Source organism: Lemur catta, chromosome 11 (genome assembly GCF_020740605.2).
Source record: "Lemur catta isolate mLemCat1 chromosome 11, mLemCat1.pri, whole genome shotgun sequence".
NCBI lineage: Eukaryota > Metazoa > Chordata > Mammalia > Primates > Lemuridae > Lemur > Lemur catta.
Genome location: NC_059138.1, coordinates 56,027,481 through 56,053,714, shown reverse-complemented (window position 1 = coordinate 56,053,714; position 26,234 = coordinate 56,027,481). Strand labels below are relative to the sequence as shown.

Below are 26,234 nucleotides of genomic sequence, written 5' to 3'. Positions count from 1 at the left end.
GTGGAGTGTAGTGGCGTGATCATAGCTCACTGTAGCCTCTTTCAGGCAGAGAGAGCAAATTATTTCTTTTTCCACCTTTTTGTTCTATGCAGGCCCTCAAGGATTGGATGATGCCCACCACATTGGGGAGTGCAGTCCACCTCACTCATTCTACCTATTCAAATGCTAATCTCACCAGAAATACCCTCAAATACGCATCTGGAAATAATGTTGAATCTGGGTATGCTGCGTCCCTGTCAAGTTAACATGAAAATTAACCATCCCAGTATGTGTATAATGTTAGTTCCTGGGGAAGGCACACACATACACTTGCTTTTACCTCTTAGTCATGTATCTTGAAGATCACTCTATAAATGTGTAAAGAAATCTTCCTCATTCCTTTTTATGGCTGCATAGTGTAAGCATATAGATTTTAAATCATTTCCCCAGTTTATTCTAATACCTGTTAAAGTGTATAGACCAGTGCTTTTAAAGTTTACATTATCTGGGTCATAAGGACCTTTCCTCAGCCCGCCTGTTAGGGCTATTGTCAAAGAGAAATGGACAAACCATAATGGTAGATGAACCTTAACTGCTCTCAGAATATCATTTTGTTTGCTCCTGTGTTCCCCATCCCCTGCGCCAGCCTATCTGCTTCCCTGTGCACCTACACACGAAAGGGTTTCAATGTTACGTATATGTAGCACAGTATTCCTTCTGCTGACGGCTGCTGTCAGTCACGTGGGAAGAGCATTGTATAGTGAGAGGAACACTGATTGCAGTCGAAAACATGCGTGCATATCTTCCTAGGTCTCTTAAAGTCCGTGAGACCTTCGACAAGTGACCTAACCTCTCTGAACCTGTTTTCTCATCTGATTAAATGGAGTTATTACTTGCTCAGTGAATGTGTGTGTTTTGTCACCCAGTAGCTTTCCCTTCTCACTTTACTCACAGGTATTGCTCTAACACCCCTCTCGCCTTCCCTCTCTCCTGCCTGATCACCTCCTGCTTCTCCTGTCCGGTCCCTAGGATCTTTCCTGGCAGCACACAGACCTTCCAATATTACTCTTTTATGAAGAAAAACTTCTCAGGATTCCACTTCCACCTTCAGATTCTGCCCCATTTCTCGTCTTTCTGGAACACTCATCAAAAGTCTTGTCCTTTCTGGCCCTTACATTAATTCCTCTCTGCCCATTCATTCTGGAATCCACTCTCCTCAGGATTTCCTCCATGGCTCTACTGAATCTGCCCTTGTTAAGGTCCACACCGCAGAATCCAATGATAATATTAGTCCTCAGGTTAACATAGTTGCTCCCTCACACCTTCTTGAAATGCTTTCTGCACTTTCAGAACTCCATGTTCCATTGCTCCCTCATACCTCACTGCCTGCTCTTTCCCAGTCTCCTTTTCTGGTTCTTTCTCGTTTCTCTAGTTTTTCCTAACTGCTTCTTGGGTAATCTTGCCCCATCTCATGGCTCTGAATACTTCATAACTTCTATGTCTCTAGCCCTCTCCTTTCTGTGGCACTCCAAAGTCATGCATTCATCCAGCTGCTTCTGTGAACTCTTCTACTTGCATATCTAATGAGCCGCTCAAACCTCAGGTGTCCTGAGCCAGGCTCCCCAGCCTCCTCTCCGAAAGTGATCTTCCTTTCCTATTTGCTGTCTCACGACATTCCAGCCCAAACCCTGGAGACATCCTTGCTTTCTTCTTTTCTCCCACACCGCTCTTCTAATCTTACATCTAATGTAGCTGGCTGTACTGTCAGTATATGGGAAAACTCATCTGTCCGATTTCTTTGCAAGGTGACGGTAGCTCTTCCGGTTTCATGATACCAGCAAGGACAGTATGAAAAAGGAAGATGTTAGGAAGTTGGCCGAGAAAGACGGAGACCCAGTAACCAAGTCTAGGGGCAAGCCCTCACGTGAGAAAAAGGCCAAAGGCAAACTCCAAGACAAGCTTTATTATTGGCCTTGTTTCATAAAGTCATACAGGAAAAACCTATACAGAAGTTTCCAACTCTAGCTTATAACCACTGTGGTCACCTCTGAAAGACTGACGATTTCAGACTGCCCGACCAGGGCATCCCTTTAGGAGGTGCCTTGTCAAATACGCATCAGTTTCTAAAATAAGGCCGATGTTTAGCCTACACTGGAAATAGCAAAGACAGTGGTACACCTGCCGCTGGTCAAGATGCTTAATATGGGCAGCAGGGTAGTGAATGTACATACTACTGTAGTTCTGCTTCATTTTTATTTTTAAGGAATAAAATTTATGCTCATTTAATGAGCAAAAAAATAATAATTAAACTCCTCAGTTCTCTCTGTATCAGTGCAAGTTCAGGTGCAGTGCAGCTGGTGATTGGTGTGTGGCCTCCAGTTGCCTAGTTGTTTAGAATCATTCCCACCAAGTAATTGAACTCCCCATAGCAGGACCCTGCATTTTGCTTGATTTAATTTTCTTGACTCTACTCATAGCATTGAGGAGAGATGTTATACTATGTCCCGAATTTGCCCACTTCTTACCACCTTTGCTGCTACTATCCTGGTCTCAGGCATGACTGTCTCACCTGGATTGTAATCACCTCTTACCAAGTCTCCCTGCGCAGCCAGAGTGATCCTGCTAAACCTAAGTTGGATCATGTCACTCTCTGGCTCACAAAGCCAAAGTCCTTACTGTGGCCAACAAGGTCCTACAGTGACCACTCCGACCTTACCTCCCCGCCCCCTTATTTCATCTCCCACTGCTCTTCCCCTTAATTACTTTGTCCCAGCGCCATTGGTCTTCTCGCTGCACCGTGAACACACCATGTTCGTTCCTATCTAGGGGACTTGCGCTGCTCCTTCTCTCTGTAAGACTCTTCCCCCAGGAAGCTCACTCACTTCTTTTAGGTATGTCTCATGGCAGTTATCTTGTATGTATGGGTTTTATTAATTGCTTTATTGTCACCCCTTCACACACTTGGCTGTAAGCTCCATGAAAGCAGGGCTTTCTGTCTGTTTTGTTCCCTGCAAAATCTGCAGGTGCTAGAACAGGCTGGCACATAATGGCACTCCATAAACAATTGTTGAATAGACTGAACACATGAAGTGCCATGCACGTGTGAGGTGTTGACAAGAGGGGATGAGATTCTCAGATTTCTCTCTCTGGTTTCATATTAAATTTCTACATGTTAAAATCTCTGGTATCATTTTTCTCCAGGATACTGTAATATTTCATGCAGTTCTTCTCTGTAACCGGTGCTAAAACTTTTAGCAAATCTATTTTCTTCTCCTCTCTTCACTTTTCTCCAGATAGTCTGGTTCCACAATTGTTTGGGGTCATTCTAGTTTATATAAAATTATTCTGAGGGATTCTTTGTGTAGAGAAAATCACTCATAAGATTAGGTTCTTTTTTTCTTTTTTTCTTTTTTTTGAGACAGAGACTTGCTCTTTTGCCTTGGCTACAGTGCAGTGGCATCATCATAGCTCACTGCAACCTCAAACTCCTGGGCTCAAGTGATCCTCCTGCCTCAGCCTCCCAAATATCTGGGACTACGGGCACACTCCACCATGCCTGGCAATTTTTCTATTTTTAGTAGAGACAGGGTCTCACTCTTGCTCAGCCTGGTCTTGAACTCCTGACCTCAAGTGATCCTCCCACCTCAGCCTCCCAGAGTCCTAGGATTACAGGTGTGAGCCACTGTGCCTGGCCAAAATTAGGTTCTTTTTATATAGGTTCTTCCATAGAGTAAAATAAAATATAAGCCTAAATAGAAAAGGCTCAATCAATCATAATAAATTCTTTAGGATATTTTAATAAAAATCTACATTCATGGGTGACCTGCATTGATAGGTCAATTCATTGTATTTTGTTGTGATTTTTTATATAACAAAACATAATTAAATATGAAAAGTTTATGTTTTTTTCTTTACTAGATCTTATACAATTTCTTAAGCAAGCAAATTATGTGTATGTAGTAAAATCTTAGTCTGTATTGGGAGTAGAGGTGGGAATAGCATTCTGTTTGTTGTGGATTTGGGGTAAAATCTAGAAGCACCACTAATCAGAATATTGTAAGCAGAGAGCCTTTTTTTTTTTTTTTTTTAATTTTAGAGATGGGATCTTACTATGTTGTCCAGGCTGGTCTGAAACTCCTGCCTCAGTCTCCTGAGTAGCTTAGACTACAGGTACATACCATTGCACCAGGTTTTAGAAATCACTTTTTATTTTAATTTTTATTAATAAGGCTTAGGCTACTTTTCCTAGTCATTACAGTTTATACAATTTAGTTTTAATTGTTTTTTAATTTCACTTAAAATCAGAGTGTCTTAGGTAGTCAGTCATTCAGAATGTGAATTGTCATGGAGGCATCAGAGATGTAACTGAATCTCTCTTGATCTGAAAATATCTTGAAAATGTTTTGCTTAGAGATTTATTTATCCTTGTTTTCAATTTATTTCTTATGATTTTCCTCATGGAAACATTCATTCCAAACAGAGTGCTGAGAAGCCAGGTGTGGTAGCTCACACCTAAAATCCCAGCTACTGGGGAAGCTGAGATGGTAGTATCACTTGAGCCCAGGAGATCCAGACCAGACTGGGCAATATAGTGAGACCCTATCTCAATTAAAAAAAATAAAGCATAGTGCTGAAATCAAATGGTATATACAATTAATAATAAATAATTTTTGCGCTGCCAACTGTGTCTCACCTTTCAAACTGAACATGTGATGGAGGTTTTTTTCACCACTGCAAACAGACGAATATTTTTAGAGCAGTGGGGGTAGGAGCATGGCACCCAAGCCTAAGTCACACCATTTTGTGTGGATATTTCTTCCTTATTTGGGGTTAGGAAACAGGTGCAGGAAAGAAAGAAAAAAAAATACCACTTCATCATCACAATAGTTTTGGAGATCTTTCCTCATAACCAGGTACTCAGTTAGTCTTGGCAGAGCTTTCTCTTTAGTTATTCTTAAGTTGACCGTGGACAGCTTTGGTGCTGTCCCCTGAACCTCTGTCAGTTCCCCTGTCCTTACTTCCAGGATTTTGGAGCCTTCCTTTCTCCTGTACTAGGAAAGGTAGGAAAATATATTGGAGTAGTTGTTCCATTTGCTGATTTATTTTCTTTTTGTGTGTACCCTTTAAAATTAGCATGGACATTTTGGAGGCTATTTGTGATGCAGATAGTAGAGAAAACATCGTAATTGCTTATAGACCAAATTTAGGTTTATATGGAATTTTGATGTGTCTCAGAAGCATCATAATTCCGTGGTTTGGGAGTGGTAATCTGATTGAGAAGGTTGTGTGGGAACAGGGGCTCTAACTGTTGAGAATGTTTATAGAGAAACCACATTGTTTTTCTTAGACACGGATGCTTGTTTGAGGTGGGGGGACCGGGCTCATGGAGAGTGTTTGGGATAGCTGCGACTCTTAATGCAGGCATTGCTCTAGAATACCCTGTAGAAATTGTTTATTGCCATATCTAAACTATATAATATTTCATTAAATTTTAAACATGTAAAGTATTTTAACTATGTGAAATAACTATGTAAGCTGATGGATATGTTGACTAGCTTGATTATGGTAATCATTTCACCATGTATACGTATAACAAAACATCAAGTTGTATACCATAAATATATGCACTTTTTGTCAGTTACATATCAATACAGCTAGAAAATTTTTTTATAATATTCGATGTATCCCTACTTTCTATTTGTTACTATGTACCTTGATTTTTAAGTACCGTATTCTTTAAATTCATTTTGTTACTAAGCTTGTGTGCATTCTCCTCATTAGAAAAGAGGGTAAAACAATCTTTGGTCTGAGATGCAGTTGGTGGAATTATTTTACAACATTAAGGAAATTTTAAAAACCTGATCTTTCTTGGCTTACATTGAGTATTATGACTACAATATTAGGAAGTGTTATCCTTGAAACTTGATCTGAGTTCTTTATGTTATCAGAAATTCTGCAAATTCAATTTGGAATCAACATGTGGACACTTTTTTTTTCTTTTTTATGGTTTTAAATACAGAAAATCATAATCTATTTTAAGGTTATTATAAATGATGGAGCACTTGTTTACATGGGTAAAATGACTCTATCTAAGTAGTATATTGAAGTTCATGTTAATGTTTGCTATTTAATGACACCTAATGATAGTCAATGAAGGGTTATGCTAAACCGGAGAGAAAATGTGTTACCCAGGCAACTGCCTCTGGCAGACTAGAGATTCAGGCATATGGCTCTATAGTACACATTATTTCAGCATCTTTAAGCATAAAGAACCACACATGTAATTGACTGTGAAAAATTACTGCTCAGTTACTGTATTGTGTGGTCATAATAGAAGTAAATGAATACGTCATTGTTGTTGGAACAAGTCTGTTGGGAATCACTTGTAGACTCTACTATTTAAGAAGCAAAAATACAATAAGAAGAAAATAGCTGGTTTAATTAACATGTAAAAATTGGGTTAATTTGAATTCAGCTGGCACAGCAGATATTAATGTTGGCTGGTTTTTTTTTTTTTTTTTTTGTGATATTCTGGCTCAAGCCTGTATACTTTTATTTCCTCTTGCCCACACCATGAATAATTTTATTTCTTAAAATGATAAGGGCTATTTCACTCATTTAATTTTTGCTTTGCCAAGGGCTTATATTACAATCGCATCAAAAGAGGTTTTTGTGTATATCCAAAATGTAAAAATTATAATTGAATGAAAGAAAATGCTAAAATGTTCCAGAGTAATTGATTAGTTTACTGCTTATTTTTATATGTATGTTTTTTTTTTAACAGAGTGGGAACTTTTCAATGGCAGGTGCAAGAAAATAGCACATTTGCTCTTGTCACTTTTTGTGTGTCTGTGCTTAGGTACCTTTTATTTGTTTTAGAATATTTGTTTTAATCATTATTACCTTGCTTCAAAGATGCATGAAAGCCCATTGAGAAAGGCATTGTGTTCCAATTAAAAAATCATTTAACTCAGTCAATTTTTGGCATTTTAAAATGTTATTTGAGCCAAGAACACATATAGATAATATAGGTATCTGCTAAAAGTGTGCATGAGAAAATTCTCTTCTTCAAGCTGTGCCTTAGGTATCCACAAGGTCTATTGAGTGGAGGGCACTTTGGGGCTTTTCAGTTCTAAACCAAGGGAGTGATCAAACTAGAAACTGTAGTCAGACAAGCGAAAGGTTTGGGAGTGGGTGCCCAGCACACAGGCCGTTCTCTCTGTCCTTGGGTGCATTTAAAGTAACTGGTTATCCAGTGGTTATCTGGGTAAACCGACCTGCTACTTTATACAGAGAGTTATGCCAGTGTATGCTGACAGATTCGTACACCTGCTGGCTTTTCAGTTACTGATTTCTTATTTGTGGTTTATCTCCCTATTATCCTTCTTCATTTGCCATTTGCCTTCCAACCTTAAAGGAAAGATGTAGGAAACTTAGATTTTTTTAAATCTGCTTTGTTTGCATAAATCCATTTTCCCACATGGTTAACACTGACTTTTCTCTCTTTTCCCCAATGGTCTTTCTTTCCCCTTTTTGATGCTTTTCCCCCTTTAAAGGCACTAACCAATTTAAAGTGGATTGTTTATTATTAATTTTTTTTAACTTAGTACACTTTTCCTTTTTTTAAAAAAAGAAGTCTTTGGATAGATCTCAAAATACCCATAATACAATTAAAATATAGAATATTTGTGATGTATGTAAATTCTCTCAGTATTGGTAGTTATTCAAAACAGGAAAAAATGTAACATGATAAGGTAGCTTTTCATTTTTTTAAGTGACATCTACTAGTATTTAAGAAATAAAGGCTATTTATCTAGAGACTTGTGAAGGTAAAGAATGTGATTTGTCTCTAGTTTTAAAAAGCTTGTAGTGGTTCTTTTCCTTAATACAATATCATTCTTGTGGGGATTGGCCACAATTAGAGCTTTTTTATGATTCGAAGGTTAAAAGGTGGGAGATTGGGGGAGGTGGCAAGGACCGGGGGACAGATTCTCCTGATCTCCCTGGGCAATAGTTATTTAGTAGGGAGGGAAAGAAGAAATCAGGAATAAGAAGATGTGAAGGTAGAAGACATTTTCTAGTGTTAATTAAATTAACTGTGTTCTAGTTGAGGGGAACTAGAAAATGGATTAATCATACCTGTTAAATGTACTAGATTCATCTGATAAGGGAGAGAATATTGGAAGTATAAGAATGTTCCGTGTAAATCCCCCTGGTTGGCACAGTCAGCCTTGGGCAGCCCAAGTACCAGTTGGAGTGATTTGCCAGGTAGAGCTGGCATCATGGACAGATCACTTATGGAGTTAAGCTCACAAGTATAACAGCCTATATATTTGTCTTCTTTTGCCAATATGGAGGCAGTGATATACACAGAGGTGGTATTTATAGGCCAAATTCATGATAACAATACAGTAAAATTGCTAATAAAAGTCTTTAATAGGTTTTTAAAGCCAGGCAGTAGCCTGCTTGTTTGAACAATATTCAATCTGCCAGATTTCATTGGAGCCAATGAATTTAAATAGGCCCCTGGCAAACACTGCAGTTAGATTTGAACCAGAGTACATAGTAGAGCTGGAGAGCCCTGCTGGCCTCAGACAGATGCACTCCAGGGAATGCCAGGGCCCTTGCCGGAGCCAAGGGTGGGCATGAAATAACTCCCTGTAACCTAACATGGAAGAAAACAGGATTTTGGAGAGGCTTCTATGAGAGCACCTTTTATGGGACCAGAAAGGAAGTCTGCTCCTCCTTGTCCAACAGGGTCATTTGGCCTGTTAGGCGAAGGTGAGACTGGAACTCAGGTTTCTTTGTACCTTATTCCTGTTGAATTTTAGAATATAAGATCCGGGTAGTAACTCATTGTCTCTTTTTAGAGCAGGTTAGAAACAACCGCGATGAATTTGCATAATCGGGGCTGCAAGTCTTCGTCTGTATGCTGGCTGACCATCAGCTGGCATATTAAATAAAAATCTTTATTTATGAGCTCCGTGGTTATCTGCCTAACGGGTAGCTTTCGTATCCTCCGTGATCTTGGGCCTCTGAGTCTGCTTCTGGCTGCCACAGCCCCTGCAGCCACAGGCCACTGTGTGTCCTCTTTTGGGGGGGACGGGGGTTCACCAGCTCCTGGGCTTTAAAAACTATTTGCTGTGACTTTTAGGACAGTCCCCACCAGTCCCGACATTATTAAGCCTTAAACAATTGCCTAAAAAATGTATCCTGGGTTTGACCTCTTCATGGTTCTCCTGCTACAGCCCCAGCCCAGCCTGCCACTGCCACATCTACCTGGGCTCACTGCTTCGCCCTGTGGTCCCCACTTCATGGTGTCCTGAGCATTTTTCATAACCTTTCTCACTCTGAGGGGGGTCATGTCACTCCCCTGCATGAAACCCTCCAACAACGGCTGATTCCCATGTGGTCTAGGAATAAAATCCGTGCACCTTGTGTGTCCCAAACACGCCTCCACCCTCATCCTCCTCCCCGGTAGAATCACTTGGGAGATTTAAAAAAAAAACAAATGAGCGTTCAGGTCTCCTCAGACCAATAAAATAGCATCTCTGGGGCAGAGAAGCAGTACTGTAATGTAGTCCTCTATTTTATCCTACACAGTGGTTATCCGATTCTGGAATTATCTTTATATTTGTGTTTATTACCTCCCCCCACCCACTGTAGTTCTTCGAGGACACAGATTGTGTCCATTTCACGGTATCCTGAGTGCCTAGGGCATGGCCTGGCATACAGTGGGTGCAGGATACAGATTTGCTTGGTTGCCTGAACAGTGTGTGTTTGCAAGGCAAATAGGAGGGAAAGAGGAGAGCTGTAAAAGCCAAAAAGCTATTAAAAGATACTAAAATCACGGAGACCAAAGCTCTTTTGATAAACAGGTGATCATAAGAGAGTCTAATTGTGGATTATTTTTTTTAATACCCACAGGTACTTGAACTCAGGCGGTCTGATGGTTAGAACCATATCTTTGGAGTTAGATTTTACTTTTATCCCTGCCATTAACCCCAGACAATTGCTTGGTTTCTGTTGTAACACACAGAAGAGGGTTCTAAGGAGAAGTTATTTTTGTGAAGCACCCTTGTGGTTAGGAACCTTGAGTGAAAGTGGTAATAGGATTTTGATATGGTACATTGTCTGCAGCCAAACTTCCTGCAGTCTGAATAGACCAGATCCTTATGTGCAGTTGCTTAAACTTTCAGAGCCACAGAGTTGGCTGGAGATAGGAGCCTGGTGGGAGACGAAAGGGACCACAGGGGGTCTGAGCCACTGCTCAGTGAGGATAGGCAACAGCAGGGAGGGAGGAGCTGGAGACCACCCCCTCCTTAACCAGAAGTTAACGTCCTTTGTTTCTTTTTTCAGTTGTGCCTCCCTCCCCAACCCTCTGTTTCCCCCGCTACTTCTTACTCAGCCTCTCTGTCACTATGCCAGTTTAGGTCCTTGCTATTTTGTTTCATATGAATTTTTGGTTTTTTTCTTATTACAAAAATAATACAGTATGGGTGTTATTGAAAAGATTAGAAAACAGGAGCAAGCAAAAAGAAAAAAATACCTTACATTCCTAATAATTTAATCACCTAGAGATAGCCGCTGCTAACATTTTGGTGTGCAGTCCCTCTCATTTTGTGTGTGTGTAAAATATTATTTTTGTCCATTTTAACAAAATGGAACAGTTTTCTACATACCTTTATGTAAATTATTTTTTACTTAATACCATGGATTTGTTTATAACAGTTTTTAGTGGTTAAACAGTATCCTGTATATGAATGTTCCTTTATTTAATCAGTCACATATTGTTTATTGAGGTTGTTTTCACTTTTTTCACTACTACCAACAATGCTGCATGAACATCCCTATATATAATAGTTTGCACACATTCATTAGTTAATTTTTACTATAAACTCCTAGAAGTGGAATTGTGGCATGTCGAGGAGTAAGAGTATCTTTGAGATTCTTGCTGTGTTGTCAAACTATCCTCCGGCGATGCAGCACTGCCTCCCAGCCCCTGGCACAGGACCCCTTCCTCCTCACTCAGGACTTGCTGGCTCTTCTCTGGATTCTACCAACACGTCTCCCCAACTCTAATCTCTCCTCCTGCCAGCTCATTTAACACTCCTTTGCCAGATTAAATGTTCTGAAGGACAACATTGATCATGTCATTAAACATTTCAAACCTAGGCCCTCCTGGGCCCTCGTGATCAGAACCTGTGCACCATATCTGCCATTGCATTTGTTTTCTAGCACATCTGCACTGCTTTGGGTTCTTCATCTGTGGTCTTCCTTCCTTGGTTCCTGGCTTACCTTCTGCCCCTCTGGACCACCAGTCCTGGGGAGCAGAGATTGCGCTTTTTATCTGTATACTCCCAGCACTGGTCTCTGCCCAGCACACAGAGTAAGCACTGAAGCCAGACCACAGTTGCAGTTGGTGGGCCCTCCTTCCCCCAGCCCCATCTTTGTTGGTCACATCTTCCCTCTACTGCAAGACTGATGTTCTGTGTTCCCTTGGTTGTATCTTCCCTCTGTACCAAGACTGATCCCGTGTTCCCTGATCACACCTTTCCTCTAATGTCATATGTTCCTAATTTCAGTAAGACTTTTCTCATTTTCCTCCTTTCTCTCAGTATGACAATAATCTTTCCCTCCTCTGAATTCATTGAGTAATTTACCTCTAGTTCTCTTATATTACCGTTTTTCCATAATGTCATGGTTTTCAGTCTTTATTCTCTATTATATTTTGAGTATCTAGGCTAAGAGCTGCCCCTTGCAAAGTTGGGCTGGGGATAGGGCAGGACTTAAACGTTATACTATGATAAAGAAGCACCATCACCATTTTGGTGTATATCCTTCTAGTATCTTCTCTGTATGTGATGGATACATAATCTGTACATTGTCATAAGCATAGTTTACAGATGTAATCCACTTTTAAGCCCTTTTGTCTTTGGCTCGGTATTTATAGTAGTGTCCAGTCTTTTGGCTGTTTTGCCTGGACTTTGAAGGAGTTATACAGTTGCCGCTGTCATAAATGGCTTCCAAAAGGAGCACAGCAGCTCTAGCAGTTTATAAAACAAAAATGACTTACCTAAAAAAATCTCTAATAGCATCAGAACAATGAAACAGAACAGTTAGAAACCTGCTGTCCCCTAACCTCTGAGCAGCGGAGACCTGTGAAAACATGACTTCTGTATTTGCTTCCATGTTAGCTGACCCATGTTGTATTAGTTCCTGCAGGTGCTTGCTGGTGTCCAATGCCACCCTTAGATCTAGTCATAGAGTTAACCAGAGCTGTGTGATTGGTTTTAAAGAGCATCTAACATTGTCAAAGAAGTTCTGGGAGTTAGAAGTGGAAAAGGAGCTAAGTGAGCTCACCAGCCAGGTCTGAACTTGATTAAGCTTGTCTTCTTTGTTGTAACTTATGTTAATACCCATTAAATCTGTAAAGCAAGACTGAAGCACTGTTTATACAAAAATATTTATAAATGTCTTTAGATATCATGCTGTAAATGAATATAGTACTATATAATTACTCTGATAGCCTTCTAGTCAGATTATCTCAAAAATCCAAAATGATCTAGGTGAACAGTAATACATTATGATTTCATGGTTCATCTGTATACCTCCTACATAGATGTATAATACTTGTATCTAACAGGATTACCAAATTACATACTTTTTGGTATCAGTAACATGCCTAAAATACCAGAGTATTTATCGGCCAGTCATGGTTATGAAACATTGGCATTGCCAGCCAAGGATTTCTTCATACACATGTATATGTAGACTCCAGGTCTCTTGTACTGTTTTGAGAGCGGTAAGATGCTCTTTTTATTGTACTTAAGCCTTTCTTTATTCAGACCATGTAACAAAAAATGTTCTTTTTCTAGATAACACACAATGTGATTCTCTTTTAACTAACCTAATGTCTGTGCAGGGGTGATTAAGTAGATGCGATTGTTTTCTGCATCAACAAAGTGCGGGCAGGTTACCCTGGGGAACAGCAAGGTGGCTGTGTGGCCGTGGGTTCCTGCCTAGTGGGGCAGGGGGACGTCAGGAGCTGTGGTGACGGGGACCGGGGATCAGAAACACATTTGCCCTCTGCCCTGCCTCAGAAGTCTCGAGTGGCCACCCTGAGGGTGAGTTCCTCAAGGCCTGCCTTTATTAGAGCATTTCTGAAGAGGAAAATGAGATATCCCTAAATGAACTACTCATGGGCAGTTTCATTCACAGCTTTAAGTAACTTCTCTTCAAAAACTCCCAGATCTGTGCTTCCAATCTTGGCCTCTGTCTTAGTTTCCTCAGGCTGCTGTAACAAAGCACTGTGCCGTAAACTGGGTGACTTACAAAACAGAAACTTCCTGTCCCAAGTTCTGGAGGCTAGAAGTCCAAGATGAAGGCTCAGGCAGCGTTGTTTCTCTCTGAAGGGCCGTGAGGGACAATCTGTTCCGTGCCTCCTGCCAGCCTCCTGGGGGGCTGCTGGCAATCGTCGTCGTTCCTTGGCTTGCAGAGCATCACCCTGATCTCTGCCTTTATCTTTGTGTGATTTTGCCCCCGTGTGCATGTCTGTGTCCAAATTTCCCTCTTCTATAAAGACTCAAGTCATATTGGATTAGGTGCCTGCCCTACTTCAGGATGACCCCATCTTAACTAGTGACATTTGCAACCACTCTGTTTCTCAGACAGTCACATTCTGAGGTACGGGGCGTCGGGATAGGGGGCACAGTTCAGCCCATGCCAGCATCTCTCCTGAGTTCCACTCAGACTCTTCTGGCTTCCGCCTGGGAACCATATCCGTGTCCCGCTAGAACCTCAGATTTAACACAGAGGGGGTCACATTCTCCCACAATTCCCTTCTCTCCATTTCCCCCCTCCTTTTTTATTTTCTTTTTTCTTCTTTATCTTTGGTGGTGGTATCATCTTCCCTTCCACTGATCCAAGTTGGAAGTCTTGGCAGCCTCCTGGCTTCTTTCCTTGCCCTCAGCCAACGACATCCAGTCCTGACCACTTTTTGTCATTTCTGCCTCAACTGTATTTCTCTAGGCTTTCCTTGGTTTTCATTCCTAGGGCTCCAGGTCTGGCATAGACCCCTGCGATGCCTAGCTGTCAGGCTGTCCCCCACACCTCATCTCTCCTTTAAATTCATTTTCCACACCAGTTCTTTTTCTAAAACAAAGATTTGAACCTGACATTTATTAATCCAAAACCTCGAATGACTTCTCACTGCCTGCAGGAAAAAAAAATCAAGATTCTGTTACTCAGCCTTTGAGGTCCCCTTCTGGTGGCTGACATCTAGCCCACACCAGTCCCTGCTCCTCATGAACTGCTGGGTAAAGGAGCGGTGACTCCTGCATCCTCCAACCACAGCACGTCCATCTTCTCTGTTTCAGCTCTGTACTTCGCTCTGCCGTTTCCCCGTGTGCAGTGTCCTCTCACCCTTCCTTCCTGTGTGCATCTTCCCACACCAGTTGGAATTGTTCCCAGGTCAAATGGACACCAGGACACCTAGTTTTTAGGCCAAAATGCCAGAAGCCAATTGTTTCACCTTACCCAAATCACTACTTTTTTCTAGCTTCAGTTTCCTCAAAAGTAAAACAAAGAGATTGAAATAGATGATCTCCCAAGATCTTTTCAATTTGGAAATTTGCTCTTCAGATGCCATGCCTCTGTGAAGCTGTCCCCAAGGCAGCTGTCCAGGCAGAATAAATCATTCCGTCCTTTGTGCCCCTTAGTGCTTTATTTTTTCTTTCACTTTTGACACTCAACTCTTGTGTTCTAGAGGTTATGTATGTGCACGACCACCTCCCCTTCCCTCCAACAGGTACTGAGCTCTTTTGAGTTCAGCCAGGAACAGCTGACTCGTGATTGCTTCCCTCCCATCCCCGCCTTGCCCTGGTTTTGCTTACGCTCAGATCCTCAGTGAGAGAGAGACTGCAGGAGAGGCTGCAACGTCCTCAGCAAGTACTGTCCTGAAACCCGTGCTGCGCCTGGGTAGTCCCAGGCCTTCAGAAGGACCTGTTTTAGATGGTGGATGATACAGAGATATCGTATTTGTATTTCTCTGTGGCATTATTATAATCCAGTGATATTCTGGGAAATAGCTAAATTAACTTTGTAACACATTGTATAAAAATGTGTTCTCTTTAAGATGTTTAGAAGTAACTGTTCTGTGAAACATGTGAAAAGCATTTCTTCCTCCCTCCCTATCCTCCCGAGACTTGGAGGATCTCAGTGTATCATTGAAATATTTGGACTTTTAAAATACAAAACAGTGGCAAAAAGACATTTCTAGGAAAGCTGTTATGGACCGAATATCTTTGGCCTGTTGTGTTCTTCCTAAAGCGTAGATTTGATCACAGTGTGACCTCCCTCAGAAACTCTCGGTTACTCTTTTTCTCTAGAGAAGGATGACCAGGCCCTTTTCTTGCTGTGAGGCCATCTCTGGCCCTGTATTTCTGATCTCATTTCACACAGGTGTAAAGAGGGTGTTCTCTTTACACCCTCCACTGCCAGACACAGTCAGTTACTCATCATTTCCCCGTGCACTGCTTGGCTTTCTACACCTGCCCTTCTGCCTGAAGTGTCCTCCTGGCCACACCCATTACTGCATACTCATTTTTAAAGGCCCAGCTCAAATTCCATTTCTGCCACAATGCCTTCTTTGATTTTTACCAGAATTCTGCTATGGTTGTATTAGTCCTTGTCTTAATATTTGTCTGTCCTGTAGGCTGCGATTTCTAGACGAAAGCTATCTGCCTTACCAGACTAGAAGTTCCTTGGAGTAACATTTCATGTTTGATTTATCTGTATTTTCCCCTGTAACGTCCCTAGTTCAATTCACATGTGGTCAGTAATGAATGAATGACTGTGAACCATTTTTACATGATGTATAAAGTTATTAACGAATAACAAAGCTGTTGTGTTTTACTATTGTGCCATCACATCTTAGTCTAAAATATCTAAACTTTAATTATAGAACCCAACAACATGCCTGAAGGAAGACTGAAACATACATGATGTTGGATAAAAGTTACATTTGAAATTATAATGCATTTACTGTGTCACCATATTGTCAACCCTGTCTTGTCTTTTAGATTCTGCAGATTGTGATTACAGTCCACTATATACAAAAGGAAATGTTAAGTGCTTATAAATGTTTCTAGGTTTGAACTTTATTTTTTGGCAGTGACATCTTATTTTTTCCCTCACTGTATGTTTGTATATGCTTTTGTTTTCCACAAGCTACTGACTTTATGCTTTGTGCTTGTTTTGTGTTGCAGATTAATATCCTTTCAAGAATTTGTAGCATTTGAATCTGTCCTGTGTGCCCCAGATGCTTTGTTTATGGTAGCCTTTCAGCTGTTTGACAAAGCTGGCAAAGGAGAAGTTACTTTTGGTAAGGAGCGTGATTGTGTGCGCATCTGTGTGAGTGTGGACTTGTGTGAGCATTTCTTTTTTTCCAGGAATGAAATGAAGTGTATGGAAATGCTTTTAAGAAATTAGCATATCGCTTTTTAAAAAGATAACCTCACTGTTTTGGGGCTCTAGTCAGGTCTTCCTAGTTGAGAAAATACATTTCTGGCTGAGTAGTTTTGATACTCTAGTTTTAAGGTGGGGGAGAATGTGGCATGTCTCCTCACAGAGTCATAGAATGTGAGAGCCACACGGGACTTCTGTTCCTTCCGGTCACTGTCAGTCATGTTGTCCAGTGACGCTACAGAATGAAGAGGTTAATACACAGCCTAGGAACAGAGTTACTCATGCACCCAATACGACTTGTCCTCGTGGAATCCTTTGTGGCCAGAGGCACTGCAGAAGATGGTGGTGCAGAGTGGCACCTGCAGGGCCTTGTTCTTCTAAGCAGCGCACATGCACACACACACACACACACACACGCTGCTGTTGGCAGTGCCCACTCTGCTGCTGCCGCCTTTATTTTGAAAGGCAGAAACATCTTCATGGGGATTAGCTACAAAGCTCCAGAAAACCCCAAAGTCTTTTAAGTACTTAGAAGAAAGGGAAGACCAGGAAGTGGTGGGGTGGTGGTAAGTTCTTTTTAAAAAATAAACTGGATGCAGAAGACGGATTTGACAGAAAGCACCATGTTTCCCCCGGACTGCGTGGTGTCCAGCACATGTTGTCTATGCATGTGAACCTGTGACAGCTTTGCCCACGAAGAATTTTGGAGCCCTTTGGGCATGTGGCTTATGCTTTCATGGGAGATGGCCAATGTGCCCATTTTGAATGTCTTTATTCACAGTTTCAAATTCATTAAAACCTTTGAGGCTTGTCTTGTTTGATGTATTGTGGGAAATATACAGACATGGGAAAAATATAGATGGTATAAGAGAACAAAGATTCTGGAATCAGAGATTTAGCCCCTTCCAACTCTGCCACTTTTGTCTCTGAGCCAAGTTAATTATCCTCCCAAGTCCTCATTTTCCTTATCAAAAAATGAAGATAATAACCACAAAAAGTCTAGATTTACTGTCCCAACTTTCCCCCTTCCTTCATTGCTTCATGCTCATTTGACGTGACCAGAGTTATTTAAGGTTAGATCATCTTGGGCAAAGGCAAACAATTATATGCTTGCCTGGTTTTGTTTCTAGAAGCTTAGATGCTTTTCATTAACACTTCGTGAGTATTATTTATTTAATATTTAAAAATCCTTAGGTCAACTTTATATCCTTTTCCCTCACCTAATTCCTCTTAGCACCACTGCAACCACACCTTTTCAGTGGAACACCAATTTTAAAAAAAGGTGTTAAAATCTTCCCGTAGTAAGTGAGCAGCTAAGTTCATGGTGGCATTGACTTACCCACCGGAAGCCAGTTTGATCACAGTGTTGTGACAGCATTTTGTTGGGATGAACAAAAACACCTGTGAGGGCTGATGTGGTCAGCACAGGTGTGTTCTCTCTTGTCGTCCTACTTTCCCCAGCAAGTCTGCATGCAGAGCTGGGTTGGAGATGGGAGAAGCGAGGAATGGGCTGCAGATGTTTCCCTTGGTTTCCGATCAGTCTTTCCTTCATGGGTGTGAAGTGGCAAGGGAGGTGGGCCACCGAGCCTCACCTAGTAGAGGAATGAAACAGGAGACTTCACCAGTGTAGGCGGAGGTGTGTGAAGAAAAGGACAGGAGAAGTAGGATGTAGCAAACGAGTCATCTGTGAATTGTAGAAAGTACGGTGGCGTGGGAATTGTTTCTGCTGCTTACTAGCTGTTTATTGATGAATAAGTCATTTCAACTTTCTGAGCTTTATTTTCCTCATCTATAAAATCAGAGTAATAACCTACCTTACAGGACTATGTTAGGATTAAAAGATCTACTGCATATAAAAACATTGTCTGGAGAACAAAAGCCTTTATAAAAATATTACTACTACAAGAAATAGCCTAAGAGGAGAAAGGATTTTCTTTTTTTTTCTTTTTTGTTCTTTGGGGAGCTCTTTATTTCTAACTTGCACTTTACCCACTGGCCCGTTAGCCAGTAATTTACTTACCACCTACTGTATGTTGAACTATGTCCCATCTCTCAAGAGATAAGAGATTGGAAGCCCCAATTCCAAGAAGCCAGTATTCTGGTTATGTCATCAGTTCATGTGACCATTGTAGAAAAATGTATACTGCCTCCCGCAAGTAATTTAGAGTGTGCATGTCTCACAAAACAATTTGTTGTATGTGTGTCCTGCATGCATTTATGATGAGCCAGTAGGGTCCTCATCCTGTGAGAGTCATAAAATGTAGCCTGGGTTTTCTGAGCCATTAATCCCTATGTAGGATTAAACTACAAGAGAATTGCATAGTATTAAGATACCAAAATGAACATTAGTTTACAATTCAATACCTGACTTGTAACATTTTTCATAGCATCAGGTAGAGTCATCAAATGTAGGTGGCGTGGGTATCAGTCTTCTGCGTAAGTAAACAAAATCATATGTAGGGGCAGCAGCTTAAGGAGTGTTTCGGTAACAGGTACCTTTAAAAGAAGCTAGCAATAAGTATGTTTTCCAGGGGACTCATCATGGAGTTGAAGACATCAAAACAAACAAACAAGCTAGAGTTGGACCAAAAAAGAGGACTTACCTAGTCAGTCCTGACCTCATAAACCCAAAATATTTGGAAAATGAAAATCAGATTTATAACCTGGCCGGCTGCCCATATGAGGCTGTTAGAGATGCATGCAATTGGCCATCTCACCTCTAGTTACTTCTTTAGCTCATTGTAAATCCTTCACCAAAGAATGACCATTTAGTATTGCAGAGGGTTGTCCACCTCAATGTGCATCTCTGGGAGGAGTAAACATGGAGTGGTGAGAGAGGTTGGGGCTCCTTCTTCACTTCCCAGATTGGCTCAGTCAATTTTGACGATTCTGGGGTGAGCATTGTTTTCACACCATGCAGAGGTTCACCTGGGGCCTTCCCATGGGCTGCAGGCAAGGCTGGAGAGTGGCATCTCAGATCCCCCACGGGCCTTGCCTTTTATCCAGAGTGAGAGCAGTTACTCTCTTATCTGTTTACCTATTGGGTTTCCACTTAAGAGTGTGTTTGAAGCAGGGCTTCTGTGACTAAGCTCAGTATGCACCGGTGTTTGTCAACAAGCTGGTGGTGGTCACGCCCCTACTAACACTGATGCTGAATATACATTAAACAAAAATAGATGGCACGAGGGGCAGGTAATCAAGTGTCACATTTCAGTGAAACCTCACCCTGTTTTCTCTGGGGCCTTGTTTACATTTACCATATTTTCATGTCCGGATCACTCTGTGTTTGCTGCAATGAAAAGATCTTGATTAGGCCAATTTTGTTCCTTTGGTATTTAGTTCCTTATATTCTCTTGTTTTGAGGGAAAGCTTATCTCCAGTATTCTTGTTTTCACCATGTATTTTTATTGGAATACCCAGTGTTTATAAGTAATAAGTGTTTTGAGATATCTAATAGGTACACGACAGGATGTTGGTGAGTGGTGAATTCTAGTTAATAATTTGTGATTATGTGTGGAGAAGAAAATTTTTTAAATGTTGTCATTTGCATTTTTAGCCTATTTAATATGAGAGTGATTTTTTTTTACTTTTAATTTTTAAAGTATACTTTGAAGTTTAGCATGCATGCAGAAGAATGCACAAACCATAAGTGTGCATCTTGATGAATAGTTAGTTACACAGTGTATAAACCTGTTTATTACAATCCATATCAGAAAGAGAATGGTACCAGCAGTCCAGGGGTCTCTTCCCAGTCACTGGCTCCCGGTCACTGGCATCCAGTCTCAGTGGTCACAACTGACCTTTATCACCATCTGTTGATTTTGCCCGTTTTTAAACTTAAGTGGAACTATACAGAATGTACTCTTTTGGTCTGGCTGCTTCAACATGTTATTTTTGAGATTCATCCATGTTGTATATATTTTTACTTTATTCTTTTTCTTTGCTCTATGGTATTTCATTTTGTGACTCTGTTTTCATTTATCCCTTCTATAATGTTGATAGACATTTGGGACCTTTCCAGTTTCAGCTACTACAAATAATGTTCTTTCAACATTGTTTTATATATTTTTTGGGGTGGATATGTGTGTGTAGGCATTTCTACGAGCAGTACTGCCTAGTCATAGAGAATGTGTGTATTTAGCTTCAGCAGATCTTGCCAAGCTGTTTTTCAGAGTGGTAGTACCAATTAACACTCACACCATCAGTGTATGAGAAATCCATTTAAAAAAATTTTTATTATTGCTTATCTTTGCCAGCACTTATGATTACCAGTCCTTTAGTGATATCTCACTGTGTGGCTTAGTTTGCAATTCACTGATTACCAATGGGTTGTGCAGCTTTTTTTCATATTTATTGGCCATTTGAATATCTTCAGTTGCGTGCCTGTTTTCTGGATACAAGGCCTTGGTAGGTTATGTGTTTCACAGGTACCTTTACTTGCACTTTTACTCATTTAGTGAAATCTTAAGGAACATGAGTTCCTAATTTTAATGTAGTATAATCAGTTTTTTCTTTTGTAGGTAGTTCTTTTTGTGTCCTGTTTAAGAAATATTTACTTATCCCAAATCCTGTATTATCTTCCAGAAATTTGTTTTCCTTTCAAATTTAGATTTTAGTCTTTCTAGAATTTGTTTATATATTTTTGCATGGTATTAGATGTGTAGAGCTCAAGATTCCTCCCTGACCTGTTCCCCAAGGATATGTAGTTCACCCAGCACCATTTATCAAAAGGCTATTCCTGACCCTGTTCTTTAGCAGAACAATTTTAGAATAAGTTGTTAATTTCCAGAAACATCCTGCTGGGATTTTGAATGTTAGTGCATTGAATATGTGTAGTATCTCTGTATATATCTGTATGTCTACGTAAATTTCTTACTCCCTTAAGGGTTTTTAAAGTATTTAAATAGAAGCTTATTTAGTCACAAATGTTAACCTACCAGCCTCACCACTATTTGGAAATTTTGAGTTGGTGAAGAAATAGGAATGGAACATATCCATGTTGTCATCTAAAGATGCACATGCACTCCAGCCATTCTGCAGGTAGGACCACCGCTAGCAGGGATCCGTGCTAAGTACCCGAGAAGGAAAGCGGCAGGAATGTGAGCTTAATTTTAAACCTGAGATAATGAGTAGGCATTCCATTTTTTAAGTTCATTAATATTTAATAGATTTATTTTATGTTACCACATATTGATATAATACACGGAAAGAAACTTCAGAATTCTGTGATTTGGAATGTTACTGATGTTGTCAAATTTCGGTTACCATAGTGGGAGGGAAGGGCGTGAAGATCTTGTTGAAGGCAAGCAGAGTAAGAAGAAGAAAGAAAAAATATTTGTTGATGGCCATTGCCCAGATTCTAAGGGTAGAATGTATTTAGTACTTTTGAGGAACATTTTAGGGAAAGAGAGAGTAAACACATAAAAAATATGTAATATGGTGTCAGGATATATTATCTATGATGTAAAGCAGGGCAAGTGAGTAGAAGGGATAGAGAGACTATCGGAGCAGACCCAGAGGAGTGGCTGAAAGTGTGTAAATACTGAACTGGCATGATGTGGGCTGTGTGTTCCAAGAAGGGATGGAGCCAGGGGCATCTGGAGGTGACGGCCGCTTGGGAAGTGCAGCAACATTCTAGGCAGGGAGCACTGCGGTCACATCTGGAAGTCACGTATAGACTAGAGTCACATCTCTGGACCCCACCAAGGCCATTCCTGAGACTGTATCTGTATGGCTTGGCTCCTGATTGGCTATGGGGTCAGAGAGGGTCAAAGGAAAGGAAGAAGGACCAGGTAGTAGCTACTGGTCTTGTTCTGCTCCCATGACATGTAGTTTTACATGAGAGAAGAAAAGTAACCGTCATTTGTATCTTTAAGTTTATTGATCACTTACTATATACCAACCTCTGGGCTAAGCACTTTATATATGAGGTTAAGTGACTTGGCCACAGTCATGGGGTTGCCTGTGGCAGCGCCAGGAGAGTGGCCTGCTTTCGGCTGGCTGTTATTCACTGTGCCACACTGCCTCCCTCTGGTGGTGCTTATACTCATGCTTGGGCGGTGAGCCCTTCATAATCTAGATCCGTGTCAATTAGTCCATTGTGGACTCAGTCTATATCAGACATTAGGAGGATTTAATATTTTTTACAAAGAAGTAAAGATCAATAATTAAATGCATTAGTTAAGATTTTGTTTCACTGTGGCAGAAAGTAATTATCAGGAAAAGAATGTACCTAGATTAGTTCTCAGGATACATAGCAGATTGCCTTGGTTATACCTGTGTCTGGGTAACTTGTTGAAATGCACATGATGTGGGCTTTACCCAGAAAAGCCTTATCTTTTTCTTTTTTAATTTTCCCCTCCCTTTGACCAGACCACCAGGGAAGGAAAGCTTTATCTTTCGACATGAACAGAGTTCTGAGAGGGTTGTAAAGAGGGGTGGGGAGGTAGTCTTTGTGCAGGTCGAGGATAGAGGGGATCCACAGTAGAGGAGACCTGTGATTGAGGGGTGCAGCTTAAGAGACATGGGCACTTGGGGGAGTGGTTGCCATTTTATGGGGCACCAACTTGCAGGGCTCCTAAGAAAGATTTTTTATTTCATATGAGAGCAATTGGGAGTCACCGCAGGTTCTTTGGAGGACAGGGACAGGATCAAGATGATGCTTGGAAGAGATGACTTTTGGATCCATAGAATGGGCAAAGCCAGAAACGCATGCGCCTGTGGTCATTGTTGAGGCTTCAAGGAATCCTTGTGAAGCAGGCAGGTGAGCATCTGATTTTGCGAGTGGAGGAGCTGAAAGCTGAGATTTGAAAGGATTTACCTGGGATCTGAACAGGTTGATGCAAACGCTTTCATTTTATCATGCTTCTTATTTTATGCTGCTAGGGGAACAGAGCATTTCCATTGTGGGTTTTAAGAAAGAGTGTGTGTGTGGGTGTGTTTAATGAAACTGTTGATCTGAAATGTTTGGCACACATACCAGTGATCAGTCTTCCGATGCCTATTTAAGACATTAACCGTTCCTACTTATTGACGTTTCTTCAGATATTGTAGCTGCAGTAGATGACGTTAATAGCCTAGTTCAATAGTAATGGGGGACTTGAATCCTGCCTTTGTCTAATGAGAGTCACAATAGGACCCCCTGAAAATTCAAAGTATGTTCTATACCATAGCACTTTCTTAGGTTAAAATCTAAAATTTTTATTTGGATAATGCTATTAGATGTTTTTCTCTTCCTTGGACTTTATTTTTTCATTATAGTGAACAAAATTTCATGAAATATGTTTTATGTGCAATTTTAAAGTTATTCTTGGTATTATATATGAATGCAACCCAATTTCATTATCCAAGTGTTGGTGGTTGTGATGGTATGTGTTATGGGGGGCCTGCAGTTTTTAATTGAACTTTAGAGACAGTTCTCAACTGTTTGCCTAGATAAGTATCAGAGAGTCCATAATGGCTACAGTTATTTGTAATATTTTGTCTAAATGAACATTTTTTTTCTGGGGAAAAATTATATAGTTTTAGCAAATCTCAAAGGGATTGGTGATCTGCCAAAGACAAAAACTGCTTTTTATAGAGAGGGGCATTTGAACTAGTGGACATATTAATATAAGACTTTACCAGCGTTGCTGTTAAAAATATCAATCATAGAATAGTTTATGTATGACTTGAAAATATAATGATTATCAGTTTCTGGTTGCCTTTTGATTTGGGATATAGGAAGAAGTGAAATGTATCAGACAATCCATGTATAGTGCAAGAGACAGACTGGAAAAGACATTTTTGTGTAACTGAAATAAATGTAGAGAATTATAAAAAATGCAGAAACAGCTATTTGGTTGGCTGGCTAGTAGGGACTCAGAAAGGGAACTGGTTCTGATTTTCATATAGTCCAGAATAGAAGAAACTAATCTACACCCCGTCTTGCGTTGGGAGGCCTTGGCCGGCTTGCTGCTGCTACACTGCCAGTTGGCTCGGAGTCCAGAAGAAACTAGTCCAGTCTTGCCCTTTATTGGAAACTACAGTGGCCTTTTGTCCTTTAATCTTCACTATTGAAAGATATTGTAAGTTTTGTTACGTTAGTGTTTCCTGTTTATGTTAACAAGTGGTGTGGTGTTTGAAAAAGGACTGTCCTAAGAGAGAATCGTCAAGCCTAAAACTTTGAGTTTATTAAGGCTCTTGAGAGGTCTTGCAGAAAAATAAATCTATTTAACTTTGTTTAAACTAGCATTTAGCAAACTTACTGGAACAGATCTTTCTTTTGTGTGTTCCACTCAACAAAACCCACAGAACTGAGGCAATTTCTAAGCTAGTTAATTCTTAATTCTTAAGTCTAAGCTAGTCCTTTTCAGCTAGTTAATTCTTTGACATGGATACTGTTGTTTGGAGGGACTTTCTGGGTTCAAGTTAGATTGTGTCCAGGAACACCTGCTATGACGAAAATGAAATCGTACTTTGGGAAAATGGGCAGGCTAGATCACATGAGGAAATACGTGGAAACACCTATTTCTGTCACTTTGATTCAGGTTGCAGAAAATGATGAGAGTTAAACGTATGGAAATGAGAAGTATTGATGAGTCACCCAAATTTAATATTAAATATAAAGAACGAGAGGAATGGCAATATTCAATTGGAAGAGGGCAAACTTTAGCTCCCTGGAAAGGAAGGTTTTTCATTATCTTTGTAAAGACACCTGGAAAATAAAATACTCAAAAAGATGGGTGAGGGGAAAAATGGGTAAGAATAGGAAAGAGCATTATTTGGGGAAAGTTCTTTGTTAATATTGTGATTTCAGTTTTTCACAAAAATAATGTGTTATTTTAGTGAGAGAAATTTATTGCCCTACAGTAGATTTGATTTTATTTTATGAGGGAGACCCAAGTATATTTTCATATATACACTCACATTCTAATAGAGAATATGAATTCCAAATAAGAATAATAATGAGTTTTGAAAGTAAGTTACCTCAACGTTGATAAGAATTATGACATGCCTGAGTATTGAGTGTCTTTTCAGAGATCCTAGAGACTGTTCAGAAGCTGTTCCAGTTCATTGGGTCAAAAATCCACTATTTACGAAAAGCTAAATACGGATTTGCACGATTGACCATAATGGCTTCAATTTTGAAAGATAGTAGTATCAGAGAGCACTTCCAGTTGGTGGGATAATTTGAGAATTGTCCATGCTCAAATGGCTAAAATATTGTACTTTTTGCTACTTCATCACTCCATTTTAAAAATAGGGACGGAAAAAAAAAAAAAAGCAGGCCTGTTGAGAGGGTGGAAGAATGTCAATTGGAGAGTAAATCACAATAACCATGTGAAGCCACTCCTTAGTTAACTACTGCCTGAAGGTTAACTGTTCTTTAGAAGCCTTCCAGGGTGCGGAGAGGCTGGATGGGGGCTACTGCGCCTGTGTGTGCACAGGCCTATTGTCCATGGGCGTGTGCTGTGTGCGCACGATGAAGGGCAAAGGGAACTGGCGAATGGGAGAGAAGGTCTAGAGAACAGAAAGCTAACAGAAAATCCTAAAACTTGGAGCCCTGGGAGAATCTGACTATTTTAAACTGTGCTGCTCATTTAAAAATAGTAAAATTATACCATTATTCTTTCAGTATAAGAGAGAGATAAAAATACAGTTTTTCTAAATTGGAAAATTTGCTGTAATCTTGTTGCTTAATGACTGATTTCTTCCAACAGTTGCAAGGCAGTTTTTGCTCTGATAGGTTGATAAAGGAAACAAAATCAAGAACATATTGGAAGTTCTCAGAGAAAATTACAGTTTAG

General features: G+C 40.3%; 1 protein-coding gene across 2 annotated transcripts in view; it reads left to right on the top strand.

The window, feature by feature from the left end:
* SLC25A13 (solute carrier family 25 member 13) overlaps positions 1 to 26,234 on the top strand; it is a 166,070-nt gene that overhangs the window by 47,634 nt on the left and 92,202 nt on the right. For both annotated transcript variants that reach the window (XM_045564065.1, XM_045564064.1), the window contains exon 4: positions 16,248 to 16,363. In XM_045564065.1, the coding sequence (XP_045420021.1) occupies positions 16,248 to 16,363 (116 nt within the window). The remainder of the gene's footprint in view (positions 1 to 16,247; positions 16,364 to 26,234) is intronic.